Consider the following 25,115-nt stretch of genomic DNA (forward strand, 5'->3'; position numbering starts at 1 on the left):
TCTTCTAGGTTTTCACAGATTAGACAACTCCTGTGGGACAGAGATGAACATATTTAATCCAGAACATGATGTATTAAAAACCTCTCCCATAGATGCGAGTGCACTGTAACAGGACAAACCGTTTTTCTGCTTCAAGCTTATCCATCCTCTTCCAGAGACGATTCACTAGTGCTTCTTGTTCCTGTTCCAAAGTATTTTCAAGGTCAATCTTCTCACGTCTTAGCTGGAGAGATAAAACAAGTATTGAAAATGATGGGCATGCGTTTTTTGCAAGGAACTGCCATTAGGAAAGCTCCAACAACACCATTTTACATAATGCTTTACAGGAGCAAGAAGAAGGGGAAGAAGAGACACAATTCAGGTACAAGGCACTGGAAAAATCAAGAGATTCGGTAGTTGCACAGTTGTTATCCTCTTAACACAAGCTCTTGTAAGAGAATTTGTCTCTGGCCAATAAGCAGGAGCATGAACCCTGGACATGCAGGCACTGATGACATGACAAACCTATTTAAAGACATCTCCTATTCCATGAATCTATGAAATTCTAACTGAATTTACTGTTCAGTACAGCAATGTTTGTAAAACTTTTGAAACGTTTCAGATGTTTTTAGTGGAAGAATCACAGTTAAGTAATCCAGAAGTGGAAATGTTTGCCTCATGTGCCTAGTGTTAGATAAACTAAATAGATATTGTTAGATATAACAAAAATAGTAAAGAAAAAGTTACATGAACTGCCTTAAGTGTTACTGAATCAATCCTTACTAGCAAAACAAATGTAATGCTATCTTAGAAAAGGTTTCATAAAATTAAAAGCTTAATTTGACATTAATCACGTTCACTTACTGTGTAAACAAGCATTCTTGATTCTACTACAAGTTAATAAAAGACATAAAAAAGACATAATGTAGAACCTTCTACTCTAAAGTTAATAAAAAGATATAATGTAGATGAAGAAGAAACCTATTATTGGTGTTTAATTATAGATACAATACAAGTATTATTAAGACAGGAGAATATTAGGAGGCATAGATAATCTTACTCTCTAGCAATATAGCTGAACTCAAAAAGTTGTCAATAATGAAATATCTGGGAACAGATCAGCTCCTTTACACGTGGAAAATAGCATGGAAGCATTTTCCCAAGCCAAGCCTCAGTTAACACCTCTTTTCTGCTGGGCAAAAAATCTCACATTAGAAAATGGAAAGACTGAAAACAGAATTAAACTATTTCCATTTATTACATCACTGGCTGAAGGGCTATTTCAGCATCTAAATCTGTAAACTATTAGTGCTAACCACAAAATTAATACTGAGAAACCCAAACAAAATATAACCTTACACACTTCAGATACCAGTGCAAGTTTAATGAATGTACAACTTCTTCCTTAAAAGGTTAGAGGAATTAGTTACTGTGAACAGAAGCAGACATATGTTGATGAGTAATAGGGAGCATACTTTGAGAAACGCTGTCTAGCAAATCTTTCCATGTTTGAGTTTCCAGATGTACATTAACAGCTCAGGGAACCTACATCTCAATAAAGGAGAAGTCAGAAGCAACATGCTTCAGCCTCCCCATGAGGATGAGAATTTGGATCCTGACCAACACTTTGTTCCCCACACGGCTGGAGAGAGAGTGGTAGGAAAGCAAAGGGCTCAGCCCCAGGAGTGCAGGGCACTCTGCCTCAGGGCTCCTCAGCCAGTCTGGCCAACACTTGGGGCTGGGAATGTCCCAAGGGAAGAAACTACAGAAAATGTCCTGGGAATCTGCACACTGTGCTTCTACATTAGCAAAACCAAGATCTCCACTATATTGCACAGCTATCTAGATAATCACATGATGAAGAAAGTATGAATGCAGGTAAAACCTCTGCAACAATGCTTTTTGCATCATTTCAATGCTGCATGGCTCAGACTCAACTACTCTTAGTCTTTTTACAACTACGTTTAGATCTAGCAAAAAACAAACCACTAAGAACATACAGGTGAAAAGAAATCCATACCTTTTAATGGTAGGAAGAAGAGAACATTGTAATTTAAAGACAGAGTAAATTATTTATAAGCCTGGATTTGAAAAAACTAAGATTATATTTAGTATTATAGCAACCATTACCAAGGCACTTCTGGTAAGAAGAACTAAAGAACTAAATCTGCTTGTAGGTGAGCATGCACAATGGCAAAGTCAAACCATCAGCAACAATACACAAATAAGCCTTGCGCTGTGCTCTGAAGCTGCTCTGACCAAACACCAAAGAAACTAGGTGAAATAGATCTAGAACTCCACATTTCCAGTAATATGAAAACATACTGGAAACAAACATCTTCCTTTCTCGGTCATGAGTGTTGTGCCAGTTTTCCTCCTGTCAGGATTTTAAAGCTTGGAGGAAGAACACCTTGAATGGAACGTACAGCAGAAGCAACTGTAGCATCCTGTTCAGAGCTGTGAATAATAAAAGAACTGGTGCATCTGGCTTGGTACTCAATAGTTTCAGGTGTACTTTGAAATGTACTCCAGTCAATGAATTTTTTTACAAATTTGGTAATATTCTGAAATAAAATAAGCAGGATGGGATTATGCTCAGGACCAAGCCAGCAGCTCTGTAAATACTAGTGTCACTCTACAGGGGTTCAGAGCAATCAAACATCACTTAATTTTGACCATTAAAACCAGGAAACAAGGAAGCATTGCCTGCTTTTCAGACCTTAACCTTCTCTTCAGAGGAAAATTCCTTTTAACCTTACCACCCACCTATGTTTCTTCTTACACTCTCTCTCACACACACTTTACTTAAAAATGCAGCTAAAATATCCATTGTATGTGTATCCCTTTATTATTGCTTCGTCAAATGTCTTGCCAACTTATTAACAAACACAACTGTTCCCTCCTGAAATGGAGGTCTTCCAAATCAAAGTTTCATATGCTCATCTCTTCCTATGCCCACTATCCCAAATTTCACATCTCTGCTTCTCATCTCCACCTTGCCCTTTGTAGCTTTAATTCTGTGCTGCTTTCCAAGAAAATCCTTCCCCAAGATTTGACCATCTCATGCTCTTCTCCTTTCAAAGTAGACATAGGAGACGATTATTAACAGTTTAGTTGTGATTTCTCATCTCCTAACTGCATCAATTCTAGTTTATCACTACACTGTATGAAATAGAAAAGCAATTAAAAATAGTAACAGCAAGGCTACACACACTTAGTAACAGAAGACTACACACACTTGGCCTCTGTAGGGCAATCCTGACAGCTATTTATTTCCTATCAAATCACTGAACTGTAACACAGAACATTATTGCTTGTTTTAGCTGAGCCATTCTGTTAATGAAATAGTCACATGCTGTAAATTTCTTCACCATTTGCCTTCAGAGAAGAATGCTCTGCTGACTTCAAGCTGACTTAAGAAATTATTTCAGGTCATGTTTGAACCCTAAGATCCAATTTAATTTTTATTAAGGAATAATATTCTACGCAACCACAAATCAGCTACCTACTGATCACCTGTGGTATAAGCAGTTCAGATGAAAAAAAGCAAAGGAGAAAGAAAGACCACAAAACATAGATAATCCATGTTCTATATTTTAAAAACAACATTTTAGTGAAGATATGCTGTAATTATCTGCTCACTGATTAGTGGTAGATCTCAATGCAGCCCAGCTCAAAGCATTGCTGTAGTTTTCCTTCCAAGCCCTGTTTAACAGGTGTTCTGAAGGTTGTGTTGCAGACTGTGGCAATCCCTCTTCCTTAATTCCCTCTGTGTGCAATAAAGGCAACATGTCTCTCCTCACAATGTCAGGTTGCTTCTTGCGAGGTGCAGCACATGCCCCAAGGTTGCTGCTTCATCTGGTTAATTAGCACAATCAGCACTTTTAATTTGTGTGAGGAAAGAAAGTGTGGTGAAGCCCTAAGTAACCTGACATTTACTCTACCTTACTGTGAGAGAAAACAAAGGCATATGGTGAATTACACATAAACTCACATGGAATTTCTAAGCAAGACTTACAGCCAAATTTTAACATCTTCACAAAGTTTTCAAAGCCAGATACTAAAGACCTTTGTGCATCTATGCTTTTTGAACAGTGTATCATTGACATTTACATGCAGCAACAAGTTTCAAATTTTATGATTTCACAAATCTGTCTGTCCAGAACAACGAGACAAAAATAATACCATGAAGATTTCAGCTGTGGCTCATGCTAGCATTTTAAAGACTATGACAGCTTAGTAGTTAAGCTAACTTTGCATTTTGGTTAAGTGGCAGCCACCACCACCTTGTGGCTAAGAGAGTTATTTCAACCTCATGCTAATTTCCATGCTGGGTAAGGATTTGTTGGCAACTACTTATTCCTACCTTTTAATTTTTCAGTTTATTCCATAGGTCTCTCTATATAGAACATTACCAGGAAAATCAAGAGAACTCACTTTTTCATTTAGACAGCCATTAACTAGTTTATCCATGTCACCAGAAAAACGAGAATCATACAAAACTGGTAACAACTCAGATTACCAGCAACAAAAAAGTTCCACAGCAGAAGAAATCAGAAATAATGCACTATACTTACACCACCTGAATTATTAAACCTGCACACACCAGAAAATCTGAAGTCCTTTAACAAGCCTACAGGTTTCACCAGTTTGCACTTTAATTCAAAAGGTCTCCTGCTGACACCACTGAGATGCTTTGATGCAGATGCCTAAAATCAGACATAAGAGCACTCCCAATGTCTAAACATCCTGTTGAAACACAGCCAAACAAGTGGTGTTTTATCTTTGCTATCTTCATGACTGCCTAACGAGAAAGGGAGCTGGATGTAGTTGAACTTCAAGGCATCTTGAAAGGCATATTGAAAAATACACACAACTGACAATGCACAGTTCCAGGGCTGTGCTATCCAAGCTGCCACCAAAACGTGACCTAGAGCACAAGACCACGAACAGATCATTTACTACTGTGCTTAACACGATCAGAAATGTCAGCCTTTTCTCACCAGCAGCATGAGTAGAAGCTGATGAACAGCAACAAACAGCATTATTTACAAAAAAGCATTTGCAAAAGTCACTGTCATCCAGCAGACATGAAGACCCACAGAAAGGCTACTAATAGATCTAATGGCCATGAAAAAAAAACAATCATCCAAGTTTCCCATAATAAATTATGTTACTTTTCTGTTGCTTTGAAATTTGAACTGACTTTTCTATATTCTCAATACTGCCCGGTTTCCTACATGCTTAAAACATTAAGTCAAATCTAAGACAAAAGACGGGTTTTTTCTCAGTCATAATGGGGAAATGAAAGGGTTACCTGCTCAAGGGTGAGCTGCTTCGAAATTGTATCATTTTCCAGTTTTTTAATCTTCTTCATCAGTTTGTTCACTTGAAATTCCTGCTCCTGTTCCAAATGCTGCTCCAGTTCAGCTTTCTCATGTTGCAGCTAAAAATTTAGGAGACATGTAAATATTTTAAACAAATAAAAGCATTAACTTAGGCACCTTCTATACATTTATTTACACATTTATTCTTCCTGCATGTTAAATTCTCTATGATGCTTCTCAAGAAACTTCAAAATGCACAAGTCTCCCAACAGTCCTTCAAAAAGGAGCATTTTAAACTGTGCTGCATATTTACAAAGCAGAGAAAAGTACATTTCCAACTACCAAATTCAGTCAAATCAAAATAGGTTCTTTTATATGCTATATACAATGCATTATAGACATTTCCAAAGTAAAAAATCTATCATAATGTTCAAAGAAGCATTAATTTTAATCTAAGTGCCCAATCTCAAGAGCACCCAAAGCACAAAATGCAGGTCTTGGCACTTCCTTCTCTGGGCAGCTGAAAGCTGAAAATTGTGACTGAATTCATACTAATTAAATTGCTGTGCAACGAGTTAACAACAAAAAGAATTTCTAATTTATATTCCTATGCTATCAAAATCAAACTGCCCTGATAACATAAAAATAATGGTTATTTCAAATCAATGTTATACAATTTCTTAATACCAAAGGTGGCTTTTTTTTTCATTTAATACGTCCAATGGAAAAGAAAAATCTAACTCTCAAGGCTGTCAAGCAGATGGAAACAAAACAACTCCCTCATTTTAACATAAAGTATGGCTTGGAGTAGAATACCGCTGAGACAGGGATCTAAGGCTTCCTGTGGATAAAACAGCATGACTGGCACCATGGTACAAACACATGAACCTGACTTAGGGAAAAATGGATGTCACCAATAGACAATGGTGTAATTACATTGTGTTCTGACCATCCACTGAAAATTGCAGGCACCTTTTTCCACCTGCTTATTTTTTCTATGCCAGTTCTTCTGGCTAGCTCATAACAATCACAGTGTTTAAAGGTGTGAAGAAAACCTGAGGAAATGGAGAGACACCTCACAGTCAGAGGCACAAATCAAGGTTGCTGGATAGCCACAGTAGAGGAACAGACTTTGATTTTTAAACAAGCTAAAATTCAGCTCCTTTTGCTCCTATTTAGAGACAAAATGGTCCATGAAGTGCAGCCTGGCAGAGAGATCAAGGCAAAAGGTTCACAGAGGAAGAGCACCAGGCAGACAGCAACTACTTAGCAATATACATATGGGAAAAGTTTGGGGTTTGTGTTTTCAGGGCTTGTCAATATTAAGATTTGATTTCTCACAATTTAAAACAAATACCAGAAAATAGCAAACTCTTAAAACAGATAATATTGGCTTCATTTTACAAAGAGGGAGAAAAATATTACTAACACCCCCAAAATAGATGAGTGGTGTCTGTCACTCATATAGGGTAAAATAATTTTTCCCTTTAATTTCTTTGATCACAAAAACAAACCAAAACAATAAAAATCCAGTTATTGATGACACCTTAATGCTGAAGAATAGAACTGCTAACAATGAGAAAATATCCCCTGGTACAATACAGGTGGATAGTGTTTATTTTACTTAGTAAAGTAAAAGAGTTTTTTCCAACTGTTTTTAATTAAATGCAATTACAGTAACAGTCTACAAATACACCTGCCAGCTAAAGAGAAGGAAAAAAATGTGTTAGAAAGTGTCACCTTGATACCAGTGTCATACAGACCTTGAATTGCATATGAAAACTGAAGGAGAATTTTCAGCTCCGTAAGATTAGAGATGGGTTTGGGGCAAGAGAGACAGTGACTAGTTTGAAGTGAGAACGAATGGGGCTGTTGAACACAAAGCTTAGCAGCAGGAGTGTGCCTTAGTTCACCTAAGTTCTAAAGAACTACGCAATACTTTCTGCAGGAACAAGTGTCCTCATACAATGTAGGGCCACATTTACCTTCCTTCCCTACTGTACTGGCTTACTTTTGAGCAAGTGGGAGGTGTTTTTATGAAGTAATGGAGCCAATAGATGAAGTTCCCCCTTAGAAAATGAACCCTCATTTATCCCCCAGACAATGACCTTGTGCAGTCCATTTTTAGGTATTCCAGGCCCTCAAAAGCTGTCCACTTTTTCCTTTGCTGCATCCTGAAAGTCCTATTTATTAACAATTTTGTATCAGCAGTTTGCTTCCTCTTTATGTCCAGTTGCTCATCAAATAATTGATAGATGAGCTGGCTCTGTTTATTCCACACAATCCCGTAAGTATCCTTGAGATGACATGTGGAATTTTTGAGAGCTAAAGACTAATAGCTTATGTTTACTTACAATTTTTTCAAGAATTGTCAAGAATCAGACTTACATAAAAAACATTTTTGTACCGACATTCAATTACTTAACTTGCCTAACTACACAGGCTGTTATCTTGGTATGTTGCAACATTTTATTTTCAAGGACAGCTACTTGGACCAATTTGCTTTGCACTTCCAAAAATATAAGGATGTTAAAAAAAATCTGATTTTGATTTTCAAAAATACAGGTGCACAATTTAAAGTAATTGACTCTGCTCTGCAAGATTAAACAATATTAAAAATAAATTCTTCTTTGGAGCAGCCTTGTTTTACAAATGGTAAATTTTCAAAATTTACTACTTTCAGCTTCAAAACAGTAACTCAACACATCCATGTCCACCGCTGCAAGAACAGAGCTTGCATGAAAGTGCTTCTCATGATATTCTGCAAAATACAGCCACTATTTTATAATGACTAAGGATTGAAAATGCTATAAAAATTTTTTTCCAAGCTTTCCAGAGACTTCATCAGGTAAACAAAAATATAATTACATGATGTTCATAGGAAAATAGAGTAAATGCATATAAGGCTTATAAGAACTTTATCAGGGATGCATGTGATAAAAATACTTTGTTTACTGTAAGATCTCTGTTGAGATGCGTGTGCTCCTTCATTCCTGCAAAATTTCCTAGAAAATTAATAATTATGTGAAACAAAGGAAATCTATCTAATAAAATTGTACATTCATTTATTTGACTTGTAGAGGCAGTGAAAGTTACAGTCATAAAAAGATATTATTAAGCAATGGCATGGCACCAGAAAGACAGTATTATTCTGGTGGAAACACTTACTTTTATGTGCTACCATGTCTGTTTAGACTCAGTCTGGCATATAGTAAAAGTTTTCAAGCTTAATTTCTTCTGATATTGCAAACCTAATGTAAGCCTGTGTTTCATAGCAGTGATGCACATAGTGTTGAACTGGGGGATACTTGCTGGCTGTTAGGAGGAGCACTGCAGCTCCCACATATAAAACGCTTTAATGTTCTGGGAGCTCATTCTGGGCCAGGCTCAATGAGAGGCATAAGCCTCTACAATTGTGACAACAGTCTGACAAAGGAACAAACATAAAGGCATCATGAAACAAGTCACTCTGCTAGGTGCTTTCAACAGAAAAGCAGTAGTTTTGAAACAGGCACAGAGTTGTAAATACTTGAAAAATTGAGAGTGAAAAACCTATGCAGCTTAGCAGAAGTACCTCTCCTTAGTTCCAAAATGCAAAGTTTTAGACAAAACAACAGATTCATATGCAATTTTTTCCCTTATTCATCCAAAAGGCAGGAAGCCATTTGCTGTACAATGTCTGACAGCATGAATACTCTAAGTCTAGTTCCACATCAGACCAACATTGTCTGGCAAACCCAGAGATTAAGAGTTAATCCCAAACAAGAGTGGAGCAACCAACTGGAGGATACTGTATTCCTAGTTAAATCATTATCCGAAGTCTGCATGTAATTTAGCTAGAATTCTCTACCGAGCAAAGATGCCAAAAATGGAAGTGGGCATTTATGAGCTCATTATTCTCCTAATAAAGACAGAATTGCTACACTCTAGTGTGCAATGGTAAGTATTGGCACTCACAAATCTCAGGAAATTAAAAAAACCAGGAGATTATAATTATCTTACCTTCCTGCTCTAAAAAACATTAGCCAGGAATGTAGCCCCACACTTGTAAAATGGGAAAACTATCCAATTACGGAAATGATACTGTAATAAACTCTAAACTGACAATGTGATGTGTGCCAATATTGCTCTGTTTTCCAAAAAATGCGTTTGTTTGTATTACCAGGAGTTTATCGTCTCCTATTTTTAATCTGTTCGTGTACATGGGTATAATTTCCAGGATCCATCACTGAAGAATCAAAACCTTCAGACAACAGAAAAACTTTCAGAAAACAAAAAACATCAGTTATTATTTTCAGTTCTTTGCCGCTTAAAAAAATTGCCTGCAACTCGTCAATATTCTAATGTCTGTTTACTAAGTCCATGATCTCTGAAGAGATAAAGAACTTTGTCCATGGAAACATATGGTAATACTGAAATGTTCCCTAATTCTACAGGTAAACTCTTTAGTGAAAGGGACCGTTTCTTCTATATAATTTAAAAGCTGCCAACCACATTACTGATATTTAGGAGAATATATCAATATTCTGGTTTTGTATTTACAGTAATTGTATCACATCAAAGACATAATCAAGCCATGAAATGAGATCTGCATTCAGCATACACACAAACAGAAAGATAGTTTTAATATTAAACTGTTTGCATTAAAACAAGTGCTCCACCTGTACTGCCAGTCTTGAGCCACTGTAGAGATATGAAAAGTCATGCAGAAGTATGGAAAACAGAACCTGCTGTAAGGTAAGTGTAAGGGAGGGGGTTAATAACATTTGTAGCATATACCATAAACAGAAATACCATTGATGACTATGCACAAGCCACAGAAATTTCAGCTCTAGCCTTGTGGAGAAGCAATGATATAACCCTTATCTCTTCTGCACACTGAAGTTTTCAGGTGAACCTCTAAGCAAGAAATCCCATGACACTCGTCCTTCACAGGCCAACCACCAACACCACCAGCAGGATGCTGACAGCTCTTCTCTTTTTCAAGTTACCTGGGCTATTATTCAGAGAGCACAAACTTACAATTCACTTTCAAAAATTGCTACCTAATGGTGCTGAGAGAAATGACACAGCTTAAGGATGAACAATTTGGAACATAGGTGCATTTATGAATTGCTATATTTTAAAATCTTCTGGTTGACATAACCATGTTTATCAAAGGCTAAATGAGGCTTACAGCAAGGCCACATGGAATGAAATCTAAGGCTGAAGATGGTGGTCAGAATTTTACATCCACACTCTTGTAGTTATGGCTATACAGCTTTATCTTTCAGCAGAAGCCTGCAGCTTGCCTGCTGGAAAGTCGGGTAATATTAGTCTGCATTCTGTTTCAGATGCTTCTCTGCATCTCCCTCACCAATGAGAATGAAGTTGCATCCATTAAGGTCTTCCAACAGACAAACAGTACAATGTCCTTGCATTGTTTCATACATAGCAATGAGCCAAGCACCCCTTTGGCCATTTTGAGAACAGTAGAGTGTTACCTTTTTCTTTAGTTTTGAACAACAGTTAAAGGATAGTTTCTGAAAGTCCACAGCAAAAAAAGAATAAAAATAATCATACTTTTAGGTAGACAAGAAGTTTGTATTTTTCTCTGGAATGTTTGAACCTATTTTACATAATTTTAACAATTTAAGAATGTTAAAGACAGTTAAAAAAAAACTTGTTAAAACAATCCCATGAATTCTAGGAAAAAACCTAATCATGTTTAGAGCAATTACTTGATACAACAATTTACTTGCTGCAGAACTTTGTGGTACAAATTTGTGTGCAAGGTCATTCATTGTAGGACTTAAAAACTCTTCAAAAAAATCAGGTGTAATTCATACTTTTATCTTAAAGTAAGTTTTAGTTTCCGCTTTTTAATGTACAATACAGTCCATGTAACCTGGTTCTGTAACAGATTTCTACATCTTCCTTTCAATTAAACAACATTATTCAATGTACCATTTCTCCCTTTACTGCAAGAAACTTCAGTGGAAAGCTTTTTCTATAGTGATATCCACATTTTACTCCAATTATAAAAGAACAGTTGATACCCCTATTTTACTGCCATCTGCTTCTCTGTTTTTCATGAAAATGTATGGCTTAGAAATCAAACATGTCTCTTACTCAGAAACATTCTTGTCAGTCCTCTAGAACAGCAAGAGGAAATAGTAATACCAAATAAGGGATATTTTATCTTGCTACTGAGCTTCCTGTGTGATAACAGGCACCAAAGAGACAAAGTGAAAGCCTAGTTTTCAGTAACAAAAGTGCCAGATGGGATTAGCTCTAGTGGTGTTTCCAAACACTGTATTTCCTAACTGCAAAGCAAAACATGCCTTCAGTCACCAGCTGCAGAACACAGCAATGCTTACAACATACAAATTAGCTTCTTTTAAAGTGCCTGGCTTTTCATGACAAAGCTTAGAACCAACGGCATGAAAAAATCTCAGGCAGATCACATTAAACTCTCCCCTAACTTAGTACCCTGTCTCCTAGAGGGGACAAAAGCAGGTATTTAGGCAAGGCTGTGAGAACACAGTAACCATGTCGAAAACTTCCAACAAATGCTTAACCGCTTTTTAAAAATTAGCATCTTAGGTAATGGAAAGAAGCTTCTCTGCCACAAATTGTCACAGAATCTTCAACTTTTTATTTTTACCATCAAACTTATGTGTTTTAATTCAATAGAAGCAACAGTTTTGTTACAAGTACGGACAAACTTACAGAAAAAGTTTCCTTTGAGCATTGCTGCATATTTCAAGACACATGTTAAAGTATCAAATACTCCAGAAAAATAAGTGTGTTTCACTAACATTTCAAATTAATCAGTAACTCTTGTCTGGAAGACAGATGACATTTACTGCAAGCTACACCCATTTTTTGCATCAGTATATAAACTTCCAGGTTCTCAAAGCTGAGTTCGCAGATGAAAACCTTAAAGCAACATGTTAAAAAAAAAGTCACTCACTACATTTATTATACTTTGCCTTTATCAAACGTCAGCTTTCCAACCTGACCACCTCCCTCAGACTACAGTCACACAAACAAAAAGTTCAGTCACCAGTCAGTCCTGAGGCTCCTGGGAGAAACATCAGTAAAGGCACCAATTACCTGCATCAGTTTTCTTGAGAGCTCATTAGTGAGAAATTCCTCTTCCTTTTCATAGTTTACTGCAAGTGTTTCTTTTTCTTTCTGCAGAGCTTGAATCTTCTTAAATAGAGTATTACTGATGAATTCCTCTTCCTGTTCTGCCCTTGCTTGCTGTGAAATAAAGACATAGTTTTGAGAAAAAAGGTTCCTCTCAAGAAAGCTGCAATTATTCCATTCCTCTTTAAATGCCTATCGTCCTGGAGGCCTGTAGGATGGACTTAAGTGCTGTTACCAACCCCTTTTATAACACCATAGCATCCTTTTTCGTTTTTTGTTTTCAATCTTGAGAAACTGCACTTGTGCTTTAAAAGCATTACAGATTCAGACACCTATTTCTACCTACTTTATGCTTGAAAAGGAATTCCTGTCTGAATGTTCTCCATTACGAGTTGAAACGGCTCAGACTGCTGCATGCGCCACTGTGCCTCCTTTTCAGATCCCTTGGACTGAGCTCTGCTTTCCAGGAGTCAAATAATGCTCCTCTTCTTTCACCCCGATATGCAGAGCTGCAGGCAGCACGGCTCCTCTCACAGGAACACCTACCCCACACCACGAGGAAAACAGGTATGGTGCTTCTCACAACTGCTACTCCACTACATACAACAGCAACTCACAAATATGCTACGGGGTAGCTTTAACCCAAGCTCCTCTGGAAATCTTTCCCATGCAGAATTACAAGAGGTGACAATTTCCATTTCAGCTTACTGCTAGCACCCTGCACAGCTCCACAGAAAGCCAGCCTGGGACACTGCTCTCTTGCATTCCCTACAGTTCAGATGTTAATCAAGTTGATAAATGAAACATAAAAGTTATCTTTTGAAAGCCTGCTCTGAAAGACCATGAAGGGTTATTTCATACGGGCAAATGAATAATCACAGCTACAAACTGGTAGAGAAAACTCTTAATACCACAGTTCAAAGCCTAGAACAAGTGACAGAAATACTACATTTACCCCATGAGGCAACACAGTGTTACGAGTGGTTTTGTTCCCTGTAATAAAATCCACAACTTAAAGTCTTGAACTGCACCTATGTGCTTGGCCCTGATTCTAATAAAATTACACCACCTTATAACTTATGCAAACATTCTGCTAGCTTTATGTCAGTAAACTTAGAGAAAGGAAAATTTAAGAACTGAAACAGATTACTGAAAGCTTATCTTCCATAGTCTTCTGCCCAAAACAAGACAAAATAATAATCTCTTTATACTTATCGTACACTGGAAAATGCTTGAAAGATTTCATTATGTCAGTGATCTTTTAACCAGAATGATACATTCCCTAGTGGTCCAAGAGCCAATTAGTTAGACACCTCCAATGTCTAGGAGAAAAGTTAATTAAAGAACATAACTGTCTTTCAAATTGGTGAAACAATAGGACAATTGCAAATTTTCCTCATAGTATCACCATTATAATAAAATCTAAAGCAGTGGTTTGGAAACTTCTCAGTTAGTCCTCCTTCCATCAAGTCCTTCTCTTCAAATCTTTGCCTCTGCCTTCTTGTGTCTTCTCCCATCTCTACTGATTTCTTTTCATGGCCCTTTCCAATTATCTATCTGCCACTATCTCCCTTGTCCCTGTCACCACTAAAGCTGGCACAAACCCAACCTGAAACAGCAAAAAAAGAAAGAAAAGCCGGGGCAGGCAGAGTTTGCTGGCTTATCAGCTTGGGTCCTGCACAACACCTCCTCTCTAATGTACTGCATCTCCATAGCAGAGAACAGCTACTCCAGCATGTTCAGCAGTGGTATTACCTGTCACATCAAGAAAATAGAGCTGTCCAAGAGGTCTGAAGAAATGTTAGATTGTCAGCTCACATCTCAATGGATTAAAACTCCTGGAATCTAACTGATCTGAATAACATCATCTATCAGCTTCTAAATGTGGCTTTACCTAGAGCTACTAACCATCTTATGTCTTCAGAGACATTCCAAAACAGAGTAAACAAGTCAAATTGCAAGCGCTCATTGTCCTCAAATCATTAAAATTCATGCATACTGTTCCAAAATCAACTCCTCCACTGCCTTCACTACATAGGATTTCTACTTGTGTCTGTTTTTCAGTGGTTCAGACAACATTAGACAGTAACATACCAAGCTTACCTAAAATTAAATTAGAAAGCATTTGGTTCTGAAAAACAAAAGAATGAGGGTATTTATGCTTTGATTTCTATTCATCTGTAACTTGCACAAATTTGTTCTGTTCATGCTTCGCACCAGTCAAAAGCTCTAAAATCACTTTAGTATAGCACCGAGCCTGCACACCACCGTTTGCCAGATCCTGGTGTCAAATTAATGATGGAGCGCAGGCTGCCAAGATTGCTGTCCAGGCCAGTGCCCCTCCTTTGTGCCTGCACGGGAGTTCATAAGGCCAGGCAGCAGGCCAGCACAGGCTGAGACACCCAGAAATGAAGCCTTTCCCTTCCTCCTCCCGTTTTCCTTTCCTGGATCTGCTTCCCCAGTTGGCATGCCACACCAGCAGCGTGCTGGCACGCAGGAACAGGAGTGAGCAGCCCCAGCTCGCACCTGTTCAAGAACTGTCCTGCAACAACCCCTGTGCCCACAATGTGCAGGACCCCAGCCCACACACAGGTGGCTCAGGGCAAAGGGTGCGCAGGATTAAATCTGTGTCCCTTACACAAAGAATGCATTTATCAACTGAACAACAGCAACCCTACACATCTACACACGAACTGTAAACCCCAGATATCCACACAGCACACTGAATATAATGAATGTCCATTTAATTACCCAAGGGTCAGCACTTTCAACACAAACATTTTAGCTGAAAAACATTAAACACTTATTTAGACTAGGTACAAAACACATAATTCGTTACCATATTTCTTCTAAATTTCATACTGAAACTTTCCCTTTATCTTGTTACTCATTAATTGGTGACAGTTAAATTATCTCAAGTAATAGGATAGTTCTTGTTTACCTTAATATTGCCTAAAATCTTGAAATCTGTTACTCATTTAGCCAATAATCAAACTGACTTTTCTGGATGTGAATACACTGTTTTTCCAAAGGCATAACTGTCTTTTTATTAAGTATCTGTATTTGAAAAGAGGTTTGATATCATCAGCAAAAAAAGAGAAACAATACAGAAATCAGAAATGCCAGGTCTTCCACAAGGGTATAGTGTTCTTGGTTTTTCTCTGTTATCCATATCACAGTTAACATGCAAAAATACTAACAACCATTTACCCTGTTCTGTGTACCATATTACAAAATAAATTGCTAAGGCACTGAGTGATACAAAATGGTAAAACCTGATCAGTCACTCTCTGGAAACCTGAAACAATCTACTTTCACCCCAGATTTTCTGCACAGCAGACATATCCTCCTGTCTCCCATGTCTCAACTCCATGCACAGCTAAGTTGGAGCATTCCATAGATGCATCCGCTAAGGAAAATCTCTAATTATTGTGGTTAAGACCATAAATGCAAGGGCTATCATGTTACTTTGCATGAAATCAAGAATAAAGAGGGTGATAAAAAGCACCTCATGCATATAAACCACAAAAAAAAACTCTTATATTTTTGAGGAAGAAAAATCCTATTAGTTTTATTGCAGAAGCTTGTGAAATACTGATCACTAGTAGGGGATGATGCATGAAGTGCTCTAAAAAAATCTGTCCTTGTAAGCTTAAATTCCAAGTAATTTTTAAAGAACTAAGAAACATATTTTGCTAAACTGTACATAGTAGCCAAGTATCGTATTAGGAAGTGAACAGCACTAAAGTTCTTTTTCCACATGCTGCATATACATATACATCCATAAACTGGAAGGTTTGGTGTTAAAACATCTTCCTTCTCTCAGTTTTTCTTGTGAATATACCTTTAGCAGACCAGGTTCACACTGCTGAATTTCCCTCTGCTCTCTCTCTTGGTTCTAGCACAAGCAGCAGCTTCTGTTTCTGGTGGGATGCTCTTTTTCTGTATCACTGCACCATACGCTGACCATGCTGCTCTAGTGGCACTGTATTATATGTAGCACCAAAATCCAGTACTTCTGATGAGGCATCAGCTTAAATAGAGTCACATAAAAAATAACCATAACAAAAAAAAAACCCCAACCAAATAAAAAAAAAAAAACACAAAAAAACCAAAAAACCAAAAAATTTAAAAATCCCTTCCCCCCCACCACTTCTGAAAGCTTCACAAAAGCTGTCACCTTCCTGATACTGCACAGCAAGCAAGTTCAGCAATCCAATTAACACCTTCTCTGCAGTCAGTATCAGCACATTATCAGTGACCTGACATGAACATGTTTTTGCATTTTAGTGTCAGGTGTCATTTCAGACAATTTCAGTTGTAAACATCACACAAATGCTCCAGGCACCTACACTCCAACCACCTGCAAGGCAGATGCCAAGCATGCCCAGCCTGCATCACCTGTCTCCAGCAGCATCCAGGGTAGAGACGACACAAGATTTCAGGAGATCTTGTTGGTAACAGCCTACCAAGCATCGTGTTTTAATCCACCCCTGAAGGTCTTTCATCTTTATGTCAAGAGCCACCATGACCTCTTTACCTTTCATCCAACTTTTCCTGGTGCAGTTCCTGCTGACAGGGCTCCGTGGACAATATAACCCTGTAGATGGAGCTAAAGAGCAGTTTAATCTGACGAGAAACTCAATCTTTGCTACTGAATATAGATTGAAAGCTTGGGACAGCTTCAGGATGAGATGATCTCAGTCACTACATATGTCACACTGAACTAACGCTATCACTTCAGACAGCAGTCCTCCCGAAAGTCCTACTAAATAGGATGAGGTAAGCAGGATGAGACATGCAGGTAGCTACAATGACATGATTTTTGAATATGCAGTTCTTGCATAAAATAAAATCTAAGCTTCCCAACTTTCCTGAAGAATACACTCCTCCTCTAGAAGTACTAACTCAAGTGACTGCTTTGGCCATACTTTCTGGCACCAGGTTAAAGTGATACAGAAAACTACTGATCTACAAATTCAGTAAACATTCCAGTGCGCTGATACTGCTCCCTTATAGGAGAAACTTTTTCAGTGCAGCTATTTTTTTCCTATAAACCTTCCAGCTGCAACTGAAATGACCACAGTCCATGCAATATGCCTTACAGACAAGGAGAAACATGAACCACCACAAGAACAGAAGTCAACAGCAACTCCCACTTACTGCCAACTGCAGCGACTGCCCAGCAGCACATTCCTGGCTGTAATGGATAATGGACAAGGAATTCCCACCCAAGTCCCAGTAATGATGTGGGCAGTTTTCCCCTCACCCCAGGAAAGGTATTTCTTTCAGCTGGGTGGCCTGTCTGAGAGAAAAGAGCAAATGCTCTTGTGGTTGAAGTGGTGAACTGGAATTCAAGTTCTGGGGTCAATTTGTAGTGTGATTTCCTGTCTGATCTATGACAAACCCCAAGGGTAATTTCCTCTGGTCTGCCATAAAAGTACCTTTTTGTTTTTCTTCTCTTCCCCACTTTGAGAGGAGTTTTCAGGACTGAGAGAGCAATAGGAAGAAACATGCATTTTTATCTTTGGACATACAGTATCTCCTAGAAGTCCCCCACAAGCAGTAATACCTTTCCTTCAGGACCCCAAGCTACTGGGCTGATTTTATTTTTTTTTTTAACACAGACCTGGCAGTGTAGGAGTAATGTGTTTTTTTGGTTGGTTGGCCTCTAAAAACAAACAAATAACAGACAACACCCTCCAACCCCCCCAAAAATTACAAACTTATAGGCTTACCAAAAGTTATTTTCCAAATACACTAAGGAAGACAAATTCATTATTGAAACTCATTCTGAGAACTTCAACTACTCTAAACATAACCTACTGTGTAACATTAAAGCCACTGAAGCAGAACTGCTACAAAGCACAAGTCCTATTATATTACAGCTGTTGAGTAGATGAGTTCTTCTGCAAGAGGAGACAAAAAGAGATCTGTTTTTTATTATAATAGTAACACAATTTATTACTGTAATAAAAAAGGAAAAACTTTGTGATAAGCTACCATTTGAAGTATTACAATACAGTTCCTTTTAATCTGCATTTATAGTTGGAAAATCTCTGTCCCCTTCATCCCCCACCCTCCTTTTTAAAAGGTCAATTAGGTTTTGGCCAGACACATCAAAACACCTCTGTCACAGCACTCCTGCTGCCAGCTCCAGGCACAGCAAGTTCTTCCCATGATGCCTACCAAGTCATCCAACATATGGCCACACAAATCCACAACGGATGCAGACTGACTAGAGAAATGAGCTGACTCAACACAAAAAATACATTTTTCTCTCAAGTGAGTTTTAACCACACTCAAATGTTTTCAGTTTAATATCACTCATGCAGCCTTATGGGACCTTCTCTCAGAAACTCAGATGCATACATCTTGAGGTTTGGGAAGAAGCACTTGAGAAAAGCCCTCAGACCAGTTTCCTAAACACCAAAGTCACTGGTATTCTTTCATGCTAAATAATCTGTTAACATCAGCAATGAAGTAAATTGTTCGATGGTATGCAATCCCATTGTACACACTTCTTTCTCTGCATTTTGCTGTTGACCTGAAAGTCTTGCACAACTGAAATGCATAAGTGGTAAAAATGAAATAAGCAAGTTATGAAAACAAGCTCATTTGACAAGCATAAATATTAATAAAATTAATGCATCTGACTAATTACAAACAAAAAATAACAAGCTATATGAATTTCATAATTAAGACAATCAATTCCTGAATTTACTTACATAATTGAAAAGTAATTTAAACAGTTTTCTTCAAAACAAAAAAAAAACCCAGTATACTCCCTTCAAGGGTTTTTATTATATCAAAATACTGGTATTAAGTAGTTAATAAAAATGCAGCATGTGGAAAAGCCACATTTTCTGTGACCAACAAAATGTCAAGATAAGGCCTAGAAAAATGTATCAATAACTTTTACTGAGCAGTTTAACCATGACCACATATTGCTACACAAGTCTTAATGTAATTAAAGATTATATGGTAATAAAGCACCATAAAGGAAAAAGTAGCAGGGTTGTACAGGCTTACACACTTCCTATTCTGAACACTCAGCATGGCAACTTTAAGAATCTGATTATTCATTAGATGTGTGCCTTATAGCTCTTATTTTTCATTCACTTAAACATCATCATGTAGAACAAGCTCCCAGACAGTTAACAGGGCTGGAGTCTCTGCTTCCAGCATGCAAGAGCTGTAACTTGAGCCAAAAGAAGTCACAGGCCAAGGCAGGAATGACCCAGTAGGAAAATTAAATCTAGCCCACAGACCTTTCCAAATGGCTCTATTTCATGAGGGTCTTCCTCTGTCCCATGGCTGCACAGGCACCATACATTTTCTACACTTGCTGCATTTTCAGCAGCACTGATTTCCAGTGCATGTGTAAAGTAGCTATAATGCATATAAGCACCAACAAGCCCACTGCCCCTAAGTCCTCAAGTTCATTGCAAATACTGCTTCAAAATGCACATTAAATGTTCCTCAGAAGGGCTGTAATGAATGCACATAAAAACATGGTCAGGAAAGCACCAAGAATGAGGCCCTGTGAGACAACTCCACCATCAACACAGCACAGGCAAGGGACCATTCCCAGCAAAAGGCTTTGGCAACACTTCAGAAGATGACATGCTTTGCCAGGGACTTCCCCATCTTTGCTAGTTTATACCCTGTCAAAGATTTACATTGACAAAGACAGACAAAGACATGGAAAATACAGCTACACTATCATATCACATTCTGAACCAAAGTTTGAAATACCCCTCTATTAATCCTTTACTGATGACCACTAGAAAGAAATTTTTGCTTTATACTTCAGCTTCTAGTTGCACTGCTGCTTTACTGCTGGATTTTTTGTACCAGAAATAGTTTGCTAGTAAATCAATAGTGTAAAACAAAAAGAAAACAGAAGCACATGGAACAGGTTTTGCTTTTCCTCAGCCTCAATATAAAAATGCTGAAAAACATCACAAAGATGCACATGTACACGTAACAAGATTTGTAGTTTTATTTTCAGTTTGTTTGAATTTTCAAATGCACAGACTTGTCAATGTGAAAGATAGAAAAAAGATTATATTGCTCATAGCTGATCTTGTAGCATATACTGTTTTGTTGGAGGTGGTGTGCGTTACTAATTTTCCACTGCCTGTGTGATTTAACTATCCATTTTAAAATGCTGTGGTTTGTTTGACCTGCACCTATAATACTCAAATTTAATGAAATCTAGTTGTTATGCTACTTAGAAACTAATAACAACTTAAATCTCAGCAACATCACCATTACTACTAGAACCTACAAGGAATGCAGCACCCCAGTACAAATTACTCTGATATCAGATGTCTAATGCATAAATACTTCTTAAATTAACATATTTTAAATGCTTTTTGTCTATTTTCTGCCTACTGATAATTCATCATTCATCTTCAATTTAACCACACATTGACTAGTTCACTTTGCTAGGCCGACCAATTAGGAAACTCAAAACTGCACACTCCCAAAATTTCAGAGCAGGAACAGCAAAAGATCTAGCAGAAGAGTAGACTATTAGGTGACTAACTTAATACACATACTAACTTAATACACCTTCTCTTCAGAGGTACGTGGGTGACAAGAGGCACTGAGTTATGTTCTAAAATAACAAACTTCTGCTCAAAACACAACCACAACAAACTTCTGTTACAAATAGTTCTGCAGCCACAACTGTTTCTCCACTCAAAGGAAAATGGCACAAATGAAAGCAGTGAACAGAGATTTAACAGTCACCCACCCCAAATAACCTTCACGAATATCCCACTTCACTTCATGTAGTCCAGGTAACTCATTGCAAGCATACAAATATGAAAAACATGATTTTCTTCATTAGAGTACATAGTAAGAGTGGAAGTGTAATTCTTTTACACAGAATTTTCCAGAGAGCAGGTGCCAAACCACTCTGCACAGCATGTGCCATGTAGTGCCATCAGCGTACCACAGGTATTAGCAGCAACTCTCTCTGTTCCCAGGCAGAAGACTGAATTTTCTTACTTCGACTGGGGCCTGAGCACCAACTGCCTATGTATTCATCATCCTTCCCTTCTAGGTAAAAGTGGCTTTCAACACTTCTTTCAAGTGTGTATAACTTCTGGTATATCTACATCAATCAACCTGTCCTCCTTTACATTTTTTAAAACTAGGGATAAAGACCGACAGATAAAGATCCATTTATCTGATCCATTTATCCAGTTTTAAAACTCACCATGTAATTTCTTAATTTTCATTAAAACTGTTAAATCCTTTTTATTTGGTGGTGCAGAGGCAGGAAATGGAATTGCTGTTGGGTTGTTTTTTTTTTTTGTTTGTTTTGTATGACAAATTCAAATACAACCTAGGTAGTCATTAGGGATGGCAATGTTTTTCCCCACAGTAGCAAGGTGTCCTTAACCACTCAACACAAATAACCTATTAAGAGGGTTAAAATCTCCCCCAGTTTCTTCTTACACACACTGACTTTCCAGAGAAACACTTTCACAGTGATTAACAAGAGCTGGAGATGAAATTGTTATCAATTAAAATCATACCTTTTCCTAAACCAAACCAACATATTCACAAAGTGGACACAACACTGTCCAAATCACTGTTAAGGTACATTAACTTGAGCTTCAATACAGAAAATGTTTCTACTCCACCCCTCCTAGGAGTCAGTGAGTAGTTTTCTGTTTTTAATCCCCTTCTCTACAGTTTGAGTATGTTACAGTACCTCTCAGAGTATTCCAAAGAGCAATCTCTTTCTAAGGCTTGTAAGGCAAAAACCAAGTTTATTAATGTAGTCTATGAAAATATTATGAGTAACATGAAAAAATTTCTTTGCCTTTGTGTTCTCTGTTTCTGGCCCCTACAAACAGAGATTTGCAGGATGTGGGGGAATGCGATCATCCTTGAATATTCATTCCATACAGAAATGGAATAGTAGGCCTAGCACCGAGACATTTTTTAGGAAATGCCTACCCACCTTCCATTCAAAGAGCAAGGACATTCCAGTTACACATGTCAATATTCAGAGAAATAAGATTTTTTGCAGATCTAGATTTCAGGTTAAATTTGCTCTCTGGAATGGACTTTAAGAGTGTTCCTCTTCTTGACCCAACCAGGATTTCAGGGCCTGTAAGGACAGAGGCTTTACCTAGTTAATAATTCCTGTTGTGGCAACACTAGCTATGACAAAATGTCTACTGTTCATTTTTAACAGATGTTAAAAACATATACCCTTTGAAGCTCTTGCAAAAGTGCTGGTTAAACTCCTACATTCTGTAAATTTTGTAATAGTGGCTTTTGCTGTTTATTTGAAAAACCCCACCACTTGGTGAAAGTAGAAATTAAACTGCAAGTCACAGAAAGAAGCTTAACTTTGTATTGTGACACACTAAATATTGCTGGGTTTTATCATGTCTGACTTGTTAAGAAGCATTAATACTTTCACTCAGAACCAAAGCATATCATTGTGGGAATTATTTATATATGTGTTAGGAGTTTTAAGTATGATTAGCACCACCACCACCAAAGGAACCAAAAAGGCCTTAGCTTTACAGTAATAAGAAGAAACATCACATTTTAGTCAGTTTAAAGAATTAAAGCATCTGAGGAAACTTCAGAAACAGCTGAAACACTGCTAGGCTGTTTCCATCTACAGCAGGACTGAACAGATGCTCACGCACCTTACTAAGCCCTCCCCAAACTGAGACCAGATTGTGTGTAATATTAGAAATTTTAAATTCAGTAAAATTCAGAACTGAGAGAGGAAGAGAAGCCTTATCTGAAGAGTTTTTCCATCAGTTAGATTATCAGCTGAGCTGAGGAAATACCTTCTTTTCCAGGAAAAAAACTGCTGCAAGGGAATGCATGAAGGGATAGAGGACTCTCAGGAGCTGAAAGGATCATCCCCAAAGGCACCAATTAGCCTACAATGCCTGTATTTTAGCTGAATAGTTGAAATAATTACAACTTAAGTGCCAGGATTAGGAAATGCTTCAATATTTCTGTAAAAACCACTTCAGCTTTTATCAAGTAACCCTTGCGCCCCACAGAAAAAGGTATGAAACCTGCACATCTGTAATTCAGAGTTCCCTACTTTAGAGACATTTTTACTGTGGAATACTTCACCTCAATTGTCTTGCCATCCTTTTTACTTTGCTCTCCATCCCATACACTGAAATAGGACACTAACAGACTACCTAATTAAAGGTCAAGACACATCTTCAGTCTGACAGAAGGACCTGACTGGAGAAGAGGAATATGAGATGTCCCTTCTGGACATCCCCAGTCTGCTGCATTGGAAGCAAGTCATCACAAGAATGTTTTCTGTTACACATCCAGGGAGCTTGCTTTATATTGTATTTTTTTCCTCTCTTCTAGAACATGTCTTTGTCTATTTTTCATTCATTTTCTTTGAATCCCAAATCCTGTGCATAATTCAATTTGTACATTTTGTCCCTATTCTCCTCCCTTCATTTTCTGGTTTTGTTTTTTTTTTTCCTTTAAGGGGAAGACAAAAAGGATTCACCTCTAGATCTCCTACTAAATTCAGTAACTATCTTCTACACACACACACACCCCACCCAGAAAAAGAGCAGCAAAGCAGCTGTTTCACTGTTTTTACAAGGCTATGCTAAGATACATCATATGTCTACTGCTGACAACTTTCATTCCTGCAAAGGACAGCACTGTCTCATTTCTTCATTTCAATCACATTTCAAGGTGTGTTTGTGAGACATTGCCATTCCACCCTCCTGCAGCGCCTCACAAGTCCAGCTGCCTGATCATCTTGTTTGCAGCTGCCATTTCAGTGGCTTCCAATGCTGCCAGTCCCCACCTGGAATTCCATCCAAGCACACTTTATGAGGTGTAGTGGAAATAAAACCTTTTGTAAAGTCTCCAGCAGATGCATAAGCTTGCTCACTACAGATCAGTATTATTTGCTCAGTTACTACAAGGAGCTTTAGCACTGAGAGTCTGTAGCTGAAAATACACCCCATGTATACCAACACTTAAAACCAAGAACTTGGAAAACAACAGCTTCAACATTAAAGTCAGTACCAGCAGTAGGAGGAAACAACCAATGGGAACAAGTAAACAGAATTAACAAGTGCAAGAAAACCACAGATGACCATGTACCTACCCGGGAAAGAGTTTAATAAAGTAAAATAATTTTCCCTCATCCTTTGAAATCAGTATTAAAATTCAAACTCCATTAAAGTTAAAACCACAATTAAAATGAAGTACAGAACTTCCAGGATTTGTGTCTGTGCTAGCTTTCTAATACTGGTATGAGCAACAGTACCAGAAACTTTAAAAACCTCAATACTGATTATTATATCAGCTGATGTGAAAAATGCAAAATTCAGCAATCATTTGGGCAAGTGGCTAAAAAAAAGGTTAAAAATGTCTGGCAGATATACAGCAGGAGCATATATGACTATTTTTTCAACTGAAAGCAAACCTGTTGTTAGGTGCAAAACGCAGTAAAAACCAAAGCAACCTCTCCTTCAGAATGCTTTTAAGTCACTGGACATACAACAAGGAAGAATGGCCCTTAGTCTCAGTAAATGTTCAAACCTGACAATAAAGAGCATTCTTAAAATAAAAGCTGATTACAAACCAGTCCTGACACAGAATTCATGATACAACCTCAATGAGAAAGCTCAT

The 25,115-nt window shown here is 37.8% G+C and overlaps 1 protein-coding gene across 2 annotated transcripts in view; it reads right to left on the reverse strand.

Moving 5' to 3' along the window:
• CCDC6 (coiled-coil domain containing 6) overlaps positions 1–25,115 on the reverse strand; it is a 51,514-nt gene that overhangs the window by 19,292 nt on the left and 7,107 nt on the right. For both annotated transcript variants that reach the window (XM_086899718.1, XM_086899719.1), the window contains exons 2-4: positions 12,405–12,554; positions 5,297–5,425; positions 120–223 (exon numbers count right to left, since the gene is read on the reverse strand). In XM_086899718.1, the coding sequence (XP_086755844.1) occupies positions 120–223; positions 5,297–5,425; positions 12,405–12,554 (383 nt within the window). The remainder of the gene's footprint in view (positions 1–119; positions 224–5,296; positions 5,426–12,404; positions 12,555–25,115) is intronic.

This window comes from Cyanistes caeruleus, chromosome 8 (genome assembly GCF_971803275.1).
Source record: "Cyanistes caeruleus chromosome 8, bCyaCae1.hap1.1, whole genome shotgun sequence".
Lineage (NCBI taxonomy): Eukaryota > Metazoa > Chordata > Aves > Passeriformes > Paridae > Cyanistes > Cyanistes caeruleus.